Source organism: Morus notabilis, unplaced genomic scaffold, assembly GCF_000414095.1.
Source record: "Morus notabilis unplaced genomic scaffold, ASM41409v2 Scaffold448, whole genome shotgun sequence".
NCBI lineage: Eukaryota > Viridiplantae > Streptophyta > Magnoliopsida > Rosales > Moraceae > Morus > Morus notabilis.
In genome coordinates, this window is record NW_010367461.1 from 296,360 (window position 1) to 305,736 (window position 9,377).

General features: G+C 33.5%; 2 protein-coding genes across 2 annotated transcripts in view; one reads left to right on the top strand and one right to left on the bottom strand.

Annotated features, from left to right (window-relative positions):
- Window positions 1-2,824: 2,824 nt before the first annotated feature.
- On the bottom strand, window positions 2,825-4,957 carry LOC21395067. Its single transcript, XM_010112542.2, has 2 exons — window positions 4,681-4,957; window positions 2,825-3,207 (listed from the first exon to the last, which is right to left on the bottom strand). The coding sequence occupies exons 1-2, from the start codon at window positions 4,933-4,935 to the stop codon at window positions 2,962-2,964; spliced, it is 501 nt and encodes a 166-aa protein (XP_010110844.1). The 5' UTR covers window positions 4,936-4,957; the 3' UTR covers window positions 2,825-2,961.
- A 1,262-nt stretch (window positions 4,958-6,219) lies between these two features.
- The window catches only part of LOC21395068 (HEAT repeat-containing protein 6), a 10,002-nt gene continuing 6,844 nt past the window's right edge, over window positions 6,220-9,377 (top strand). Inside the window, exons 1-11 of the mRNA XM_024175037.1 lie at window positions 6,220-6,483; window positions 6,675-6,946; window positions 7,067-7,271; window positions 7,385-7,452; window positions 7,555-7,624; window positions 7,768-8,079; window positions 8,210-8,289; window positions 8,404-8,455; window positions 8,580-8,733; window positions 8,826-8,913; window positions 9,346-9,369. Of these exons, the coding sequence (XP_024030805.1) occupies window positions 6,262-6,483; window positions 6,675-6,946; window positions 7,067-7,271; window positions 7,385-7,452; window positions 7,555-7,624; window positions 7,768-8,079; window positions 8,210-8,289; window positions 8,404-8,455; window positions 8,580-8,733; window positions 8,826-8,913; window positions 9,346-9,369 (1,547 nt within the window). The 5' untranslated portion in view covers window positions 6,220-6,261. The remainder of the gene's footprint in view (window positions 6,484-6,674; window positions 6,947-7,066; window positions 7,272-7,384; window positions 7,453-7,554; window positions 7,625-7,767; window positions 8,080-8,209; window positions 8,290-8,403; window positions 8,456-8,579; window positions 8,734-8,825; window positions 8,914-9,345; window positions 9,370-9,377) is intronic.

Below are 9,377 nucleotides of genomic sequence, written 5' to 3' on the forward strand. Positions count from 1 at the left end.
AAAAAAAAAAAAAAAAAAGCTAAAAAGCTTATTAACAGAAGGGTGGTTTTATTTACACCTCCTTTTCACTCTCCACACCCCTTCAAATTAAAAATTAAGTATTAAAAAAATTCTTAAATAAAATGAAAAAAAAACAATAGACTTAATTATATAATTAAATTTTATTACAAAAGGAAAACTAATAGAGAGTTTTGTTTTTCTCTCTCTACTCAATGTACATATCAAATTCTCACATTATAAACTAAACTGAGGACGTTTGGTTGGAAGATTCAAACCATTTCGATTTACGTGTATTTTTTGTGAGAAAAAATACTGTAGCGAACCACGAATCATGATTCGAATCAGGGAACGAATCCCTCTACCAAACATTATTTTAAAAATCCATATAGCAAATAATTTTCACTTTTGAATGACAATTCCAAAAAAAAAATTACATGGAGGTAGTCTAATTTTCTTTATTATTTGTTATATGAAGATTTTTTTTACTTTTTATTTTTTGTTTTGTGTTCATATTTGTTTGCTAATCATTTTTTAAGCAAATCGTTTCACTTTTTTTTTTTGTAATGCAAGACTGGTCCCAGTCGCCCTCTCTTTTTTTAATGCCTTTGTGCTTATAAGATAGTATCTTACTGTACTTTTATTTGTTATCGATTCCAATCAATATTCAATATATATATATAATGCAACGTAGTTTACGTTTTTTTATTTTTTATTTTTCATTTTTTTTGTTTCCCTATTGAGCTTAAAAAAGAAAAAATCACTTCATGCCTAAAGTTCAACAACAAAAAAAAGATATAAATAAAAGATAATATTAAAGAAATAAATTAATTTATGTGGGTGTGTGGTTAGAAGAGGTGTAGAGAGCAAAGAGGTGGGTGTGGAGTGTAAATAGAACTATTTTTAATAATTTTATGAAAATAGTTTGAGGTTTTTTTTTGAATAAAAGTTAGAGATAATTTTAGAATAATAAGGATGTGTAGAAAGAAAACTTAAATCATTTAAAAATTACGTGGGATGTGTAATTAAAACTTAAAAGGGGAGTATGAAGAGTAAAACGTGGGGTGTGAATCGAACCATCCTTAATAAAAATGTTTTAGAATAACATAAAACACAACATGATGTATAGTTTTCCATGAAGCAAATCTTTATTAAATGAGGTATTATAAAAATAATATCTATAAAAAGATAGGTTTTTCAAATGTTCATTCAGACCTAAGAAATAACATAAATCTTTATTAAATGTTCATTAATATCTATAATGAGGTATTTAATATCTATAATATTTATTAAATATTCATTAACGTGTTACTTTGTAGATGGCAAAATGTTTCTCTACAATCCCTTGATGTTATCTTGTCATGCAAACCTAAGAAATCAGCCATTTTTTTGGGATTTTTTTAATTCATTTTCTGCCCATGAAATGTCTTATTCACCACAATTATATTACCTTAATTACATCATTGTCATCTAAACAGTGTCCCAGCCACCGGTGATAGTCGATATCTATTTGCTGTCAATTAGCTATCCAACAAATTCTCCCTTGCAAGTGGGCACGGTAACGGCTATTCCTCACCCCTCATGCCGCCACGTGTGGAAGAACCGGTCCGGAAGAACCGTAGCCTATGCCTATAAATTTTTATTTTTATTTTTATTTGTGCCCCCACTGAAATTAAATTATGATTTTTGTAAGGATAATTATGACAAATACTTTTGAAAATGCATAGATCAAGATTTTTATCCTTTACTCTTGATTCATAATTTTTTTAGTCAAATAATTACACTAATAAAAAAGTATTTATTAAGAATAAAGAATAAAGGTCCCAAACTCATACCGTCTCAAATGTAAATTATGTATGTTTTCTTTTTATAAAGTTGTGGCCTTGTGGGAGTAAATTTGGACTGCCAAATTAGAACTTAGGCCGTAAGTAGGATTTTCTAGGATGTTTTTCGAGCAACTTTAAAGGAAATGCAGTGGTTTATCGTAATAAAGATAATTGAATTATTTAATTTAAATAAACTATTTATCTTGTAAAATTTTTTTTTGCTACTTATATTATTTATCTTATAATTATTTACTTTAGCTTATTTCTAGTATCTAGAAATTAGGTTGGTAGTTATCTTTTATTTTAAAGTTAATTACTTTAATAATTTATTTTAGTTGGATTACTTTATATTAGTTTGACTCTTTGAGCTACATTGTAATTTACTTTATCTCATCAATGAAAAACTTCTATCATCATTCTTAATTCAAATAATTCAAATATATATTAACCATTCTTGAACCATGGATATATTAAGATAAATACATTTATTTGAACCATAAATAATTCAAACTTGTATTTATCTTGTAAACGAGAATGGGCCTGTTTACTTTATTAATTCAAATAAATGTATTTATGTTAATGTTTATCATCGCTTTTAGGGTTGTCGTTTCCAGAGTTACTTTTGTTTGGTGTAATTAATATTTATAATATTTATATAATATATAATGTAATAAAAAAAATTACAGAATTTATTCTTAAAATGCATGAATTAAAATTTATACATTTTATTCTTAATTAATACTTTTGAAGATGTATTTGTCTCATTTTTTCTCTAAAGGATGCCGAATTTCCAACACGAGTCGATTTTAATAGTAATGTTGGGTTCAGCAGGAAGGGTCATTCGATTTTAAAATTAGAAGGAAGTATATGTTGAGTATTCTCGTCGCCCAACAACACGGCCATCCTCTTTGTTTATCTCCATTCCATGTTGGTGCAATTGCATGTCTTGATGAATAGAACCTTTAATTAAAAAGGACAAAACTTAAATATCATAACATCCGAATTATTATTATTATTCTCAGTGATGATCCCATTTCATCCCAACAACAGTAGATGACAATTATCATTATAGCAAGCAAACAAACTCAATCTAACAAGAGTGTATCAGTATGAGAAACTCGAGAGAAATCCAAATCTCTCATCTGGTTTGCTTCTTTCCTTTTTGGGAAGGCTTCTTGGTCTGCAACTTCAGTTTATTATTTGATGGCTCAGCCTCGGCCTTATCTTTATTATTTGATGGCTCAGCTTCGGTCTTGGTAGACAACAAGAACTTCTTGGTGGAACCGACATGATTGCACAACAGCTTCACCATCTTTCTTCCTCTCATCCATTTCAGCATCAACTTCATGTGTGTTTTGCTATTCAATCCGCTCACGCCAGAATCCTGTTTATGTGTATTCATAAATGTAAATACTTACAATCAGAAATAGGAAGACCAAAAAATTAAAAAAAAAACAACTACACTGATTTCATTTTCATGTGAAGAAGTACATAGGGGTGAATCGCCAATGCAACAAAGGCAAGGCAAGGCGTGAATCGAGATACTAAAATGTGATTATGTTACGGAAACTGGTTTTGGTGCAAACTAAAAAGCGCAGCACAGCATAGCATACTTGGTGATAACAACAACCGATTGAGAAAGAAGCCTCACCGTAAATTGTGAATACTACAGGCTTGTTCTTTTGAGGGAAAAATTCAAAAATAAATAACTCGAGTTACAATTTTATTTGAGTTCATGTTCTTTTAAGTTTAAACTCGAATTTAAACTCGAGTTCAGACTCGAGTTTAGGATTAAAACTCGAGTTCAAGTTTTCCCTTCAACTCGAGTTCAGAAACTCGAACTCAAATTAATCAACAATATTCTTTCTATTCTTAAAAATGCTATAACTTTTTCGTTTTAATTCTAATTGAGATGATTTTTTTTCTATGCGTTGACAACGAAAAGACGAATAAAACCCAACCCATATACCCTATTAAAATTTTTCATCAGCATTGAATTTTTATTAAAATACTATATAAATACAAATTCAAGTTTTGACTCACTCAAACACAAACTCAAAAAGATTCTTATCTCAAATCATAACTCAAATATATACAACTAAACACAAACTCAAGTTACAAGTTCAACTCAAGTTATAACTCAAATTCAACTCAAAAATTATACTCAAGTTAAACTCTAAAAGAACAAACCCTACATTTTTACAGCATGTTATGGATGGAAAAAAGAGTGTTTCCTTTGCTGCTTGATTTCATTGATGCGTTTTCTTACTAAAATAAAAATTAGGAATAACAATTGTGTTATTTGTATACTATTTCCTTAATGCCTAATGGCAGGGAAAGTAAACTTTCCTCTTCTTCTTTCCTTATCAAACCATTTTCCTTTCCAATTATTATTATCAAAGTCTTGAGATAATAATGATATTGGCGGGTAGACCAAGTCTAGAGGTTGAGTTTGGTTGGTGTGTTAACTTAATTGGTTTTATTATTATAAGCATATGTATGCACTCAGCAATTCCATCTAAATAAATAAATAAATATATAAAATAAACAAAAGCAAGCTTCATTGAAAGAAAGAATGAATGAGAAAGAAAGTCGTCAGGTTAACATTCATACATATATCGAATCGAATAAAGATTTGTGTGCTCCGTAATAAACTAAAGAGCATTGTATTGTATTGTACATTACCAAGAAAGGAATTCAGAATTCAGAATTTATAATTCATGATTAAAAAAAAAAGATAAAAAATGTTTGATTGATAGATCAACTATGTTGTAGCATAACTAATAAATATAAGATAATAAAATCAAAGAGCAAAAGAAGTAAATACATAAAAAAAAAGGGACAGAGGAGCTGGGACCTTAGCGAGAAGCCAAGCATTGGAGATGGTGAGAGGGCCGTGTTGCTTGACGACGTCGTACAGACCTCGAGCAATTGATGAAGCCTCTTGTGGGCTCACCCTTGGATTTATCTTCCTTACATTCTCTGCCCTTTTCCGACCATCCCGAGAGAAATATCTCACCCACGCCATCGCCGTTGCTTTTGAGAAGGAAGAGGAGGAGGCGACGCCGCCATTGGAAGCTCCTCCAACTACTCTCCCCAACAAGTACGACATCTTTTCTCTTCCCACTCTCTCCCACTTCCAACTTCCAAAGGCCCTCGAAGCTCCCTTTGCCTGCTATATTATCACCAGCCCAACTTCCTTTCCCACGAAACTAGAAACTGAGCCCAAAACAAAAGACCCAACATACCTCATTATCAACTCGACCCAAATGATATTCTTTCCTTCCTCATCATTGGGCTTCTTTAAGCCCATTTTCATTCTCCTATATATATATATCACTATTCACTATTCTTTTTTGAAAAAATCCACTTCCTAAAAAAAAAAAAAAAGGACAACTAAGAGAAAAATTGTTTATAGAAAATAGAAAAATTGTTAGAAAATAGATCTAAGAGAAAAATTGTTTATAGAAATAACTATATAAAGAATATATTACTACACGATAGTAAATATTTGACATTTTTAGACGTACAAAATAGAAAAGGGTAAAATTTTGAACTCTAAATACAAAAGAGAAAAGAAAACTAAGTTAGTTTTTAGAACTTCTTTCTTTTAATTTAAAAAACGCTGGCCATCTTTTAACATCGAGGATGAGAGAGAAAGAAAATAAGCTTGAGTGTTGGCCGGAGTATCGGCACTGCTTTCGGGCTCATCGTTAGACTCCCGGCAATGAAAATCGGTCCGCTAGCTCTTCTTGTCGAGAGCTCTTCAATAGTAGTAGCAGTGTGTCTTGAGCTGGCTTGGTTAAGGTGAATCAGGCTGCGTTTGGAAGTTGGAAACTGAAAATTTAGGAGGCATTTTCCAACACTATCAACGTTGAGTAGTTGGGTCCTTGCCGAGGTTTGATTCTGGTGGTGGGGGGCTTCCTTTAGTAGGGGTGGTGCCGTTGTTTCTAGAGGTTAGCGGTGGTGGCGAAGGTGAATCATTCGCTGCCGTTTAATGGTTTCTTCCCGACAGCTTCGCAGCTTGATTTTTAAAGCTTTCTTCCTTCCCTCATGATCCTCTTACCGACTACGTCGTTGTTAGAGGCTTGCGTCAACGATGCATTAACCATTGGATTTATCTTCCTTACATTCTCTGCCCTTTTCCGACCATCCCGAGAGAATTTATCCTTAATTACATTAATAAATATTTTTTTATTGATGTAATTATTTAATTAAAAAATTATAAATTAAAAATAAACGGTAAAAATCCTATCCCGAAAATGTTGTCAAGATTATCCTTACGAAACGAAAACAATCGTTCTAAGTTAATACTTAAAAAAAAAAAAAATTAATAGTTAATAAGAAAGATACTTTAAAAAAAAAAAAAGTTAATAAGAAAGAAACTTTCAAAAAAAAAAAAAAAAATTAATGAGAAAGAAGTTCAGAAGAGGGGAAGATGGCGGAATCAGCATCAGCACCATCAGCATCGGCGTCGGAGGAGGTGAGGAGATGGAGGACGGCGTTTCTGAGTTTGAGAGACGAAACGGTGACTGCTGCAGATGATAATAGTAATAGTGACGATGGTGATAATAATGATATTGCTCAGCTCCTCCACCATCTACTCTTCTCCCATTCTGAGATTCTCATCTCCGCCGCTCCCGACCTCCCATCTCACGAGGTAAAAAAAAAAAAAAAAAAGAAAACTAAACTTTACTCTGTTGATGAATTCATCAAATCAAATCAAATGATTTGAATTAATCAAATGAAATGACATAACTCTCTGTTGTTGATTTGAATCTGGAATCTGATAATTCTCATTTCGTTATATACTGTACATAATAAAAAAATAAATTTGTTTATGAATATTAGGTGACCTCGGATTTGGTGTTTCTGCTGGAGTTAGTTGTTTTGGTTTGTGCTCAGAATGATGAGATTGAAAACAAAAGTAATAGTCGAAGTTTGTTCACCGTTTTGTCCCGGTTCGTCCACGACGTATGCCATCGCGTTCCTCTCCAACTGAATTCATGTTCCTGGAGTTTGCTTCTCCGCTGTCTCGGAAACATGCTCGACATTTTGATCCCTACTACCAGTACTAGTGCTACAGCCTCTCATTCTTGCATCGAATGTTTATCCACCTTAAAGTTAGTCCTAAAACACACACTCACTCGCTCTCTCTCTACTCTTGTTGCAGTTCCTAAGTAGACTAAAACTAACACAATACGCTTTCTGTTTGCTTTGTTTGTTTGTTTGTTTGCGTGCAGATGCGTTGTGAGTGGCTATCAGAGGAAGAGCTCGCCTTCGGATGACATCCAACTTGTCGAATTCCTGCTCCAAGTCATTTCCAGGGCTCATTCCCACTTGTCTTTGTGGGAAATTCAGACCATTTGCCTTACCCTACTCTCCCAAACCATCTCCAGACTCGGATCGCAGCACTTTCCTTCTCAACTTTGGATATCTACTGTCGAGGTAGGTCGCTTTTTTATCACATTGATGATACTAATTTGTATACAAATTTCATACATTTACAACGCGCTTGCTCATGTTTAATTTTCTCATTTGCTTTTTGATTTTGATTTCAGGTGTTTAGGAAAGTGATGGATGTGTTAGCCTCCAACTCCATCCTCCTCCAAGACAATGTCATGACCAGGTTAAATGTCCACTCCATACTCCATACTATCACTTGTTTTTTTTTTTTGCTTTGAATCAAAAAGAGATGGATAATCATTGTTTTGTTTGTCTTTTAATTCAGGTTCTATGCGGCTCTTCTCCATTCTCTCCATTTGCTTCTTAAAGATCCAAAGGCTTCCCTTTCTCACCACGTAAACTATTTACACTCTACTCTCTACAGTACTATGTAAATGTAAATGCAAATGCAAATGCAATTAATTATTCTTGTACAAGAAATAAGACATATTATATCATATTGATTATATATATATATATATATATTAATTCATTTCAGGTCTCAAGTTTTGTGGCTGCCTTGCGAATGTTCTTCACTTATGGAATTGTTGCGACTACATACAGGCAACTCAGTTTGAAAAACGACTTTGATTCTCCTTTGGAACAACAACCTAAACCTACAAAGCACGCTCCATACAGGCCTCCCCACTTACGCAATAAGAACCGAACATCTTGGACGGATCATCATGAATCTTCTGCACTAGATTGTGCATCCTCAGATTCAGACTATAGTGATAGTGATGGCCCAATGAAAGACACCGACAGTCTCTGCAAATCCAGGATTAGGGTAGCTGCCATCGAGTGCATACAGGTAACTTACAACTTCTTCTTCTTCTTCTTCTTCTTCTTCTTCTTCTTCTTCTTTACTTTTTATATTCTTTAAAATGAAAGATTCTAACATACATCTATGCAATTTGTCAATTTGTAAATATGGGTTGAAGGATCTTTGTCAGGCTGACCCCAAATCATTAACCACCCATTGGATGCTCCTCTTGCCAACCTCTGACGTATTACAACCAAGGTGAAGCACTAATTCTTCCGATTTATCATCACTATTCTCTTTTTAAAACTTCCCACCAGATTTCTTAAATTTCTCTGCTTTATTGTTTATTTTATGCTGCTTTCTGTTTTTCAGGAGGTTTGAAGCAACTCTAATGACATGTTTGCTATTTGATCCTTATTTGAAGGTATTATTAATCTCGATTTTCACGACTTTCTTTTGGCAATTTGTTCAAGATAAAGGACCCTAAATGTTTAGATGTTCCTCAAGTGGCGCTCGTAGCTGACTCTTGCTCTTTGTGTGATATCTAGGCACGGATTACATCCGCCTCAACCCTGGCAGTCATGCTGGATGGGCCTTCTTCTGTCTTCTTGCAGGTTGCAGAATACAAGGAACCTTCAAAGTGTGGATCTTTTACTGCGCTTTCAATTTCCCTGGGACATATCTTGATGCAGCTTCATACAGGTTAAGAAGTTCTGTTTCCAAGGCACTTTTTTCTATCGATACAATAAAGCATGATCTTTAAATTCAAAGTTTTACCTTTTCCTCTGGTGTAGGCATTCTTTACTTGATTCAGCGAGAAAATCATGGTAGATTGCTGGTGTCCTTGTTCAAGATTCTCATGCTTTTGATATCCTCTACACCGTATAAATCTCTTCCCATTCTCAGTATTTTTTTTTTTAAATATTTGCTACTGGTCATTTATCTGTATTATGAACATTACTTTTTTGACGTGTTAAGTTAAATCAAATTGCCAATACAAAACAAAAGAAGTACTACTAAGCTTATAAACTGTGAACATAGACCCTGGTTCGTACTCTAAGGCAGTGTTTTCTTACTAGCCAACTATTAGTGAGTAATGCCTTTTTTATGTGTACTTTCCACCCTAGATTCTGTTTCATAATCTTAAGGCAGGGATAATGTTGTGCTTTAGTTGTACTTGTCAGTGAGTGTTTAGTGGCAGCCTGGGACTGATCCACAATGCTCCTTCGTGAAGTATCTTCATGCTTGGCCATCTTTCCATATTTTGTCAAAGCGCGCCATCTGTCCTTATTGTTGTTTTTAATTTATATACAGATATTCAAGAATGCCTGCTGATCTGTTGCCGA

What these genes read in the sequence shown, in the direction of transcription:
- LOC21395067 (XM_010112542.2), bottom strand. Translation starts at nt 4,935, where the DNA reads ATGTCGTACTTGTTGGGGAGAGTAGTTGGAGGAGCTTCCAATGGCGGC. An exon ending in ATGCTTGGCTTCTCGCTAAG is followed by an intron (nt 3,208 to 4,680) that starts GTCCCAGCTCCT and finishes ACACATAAACAG; the next exon opens with GATTCTGGCGTGAGCGGATT.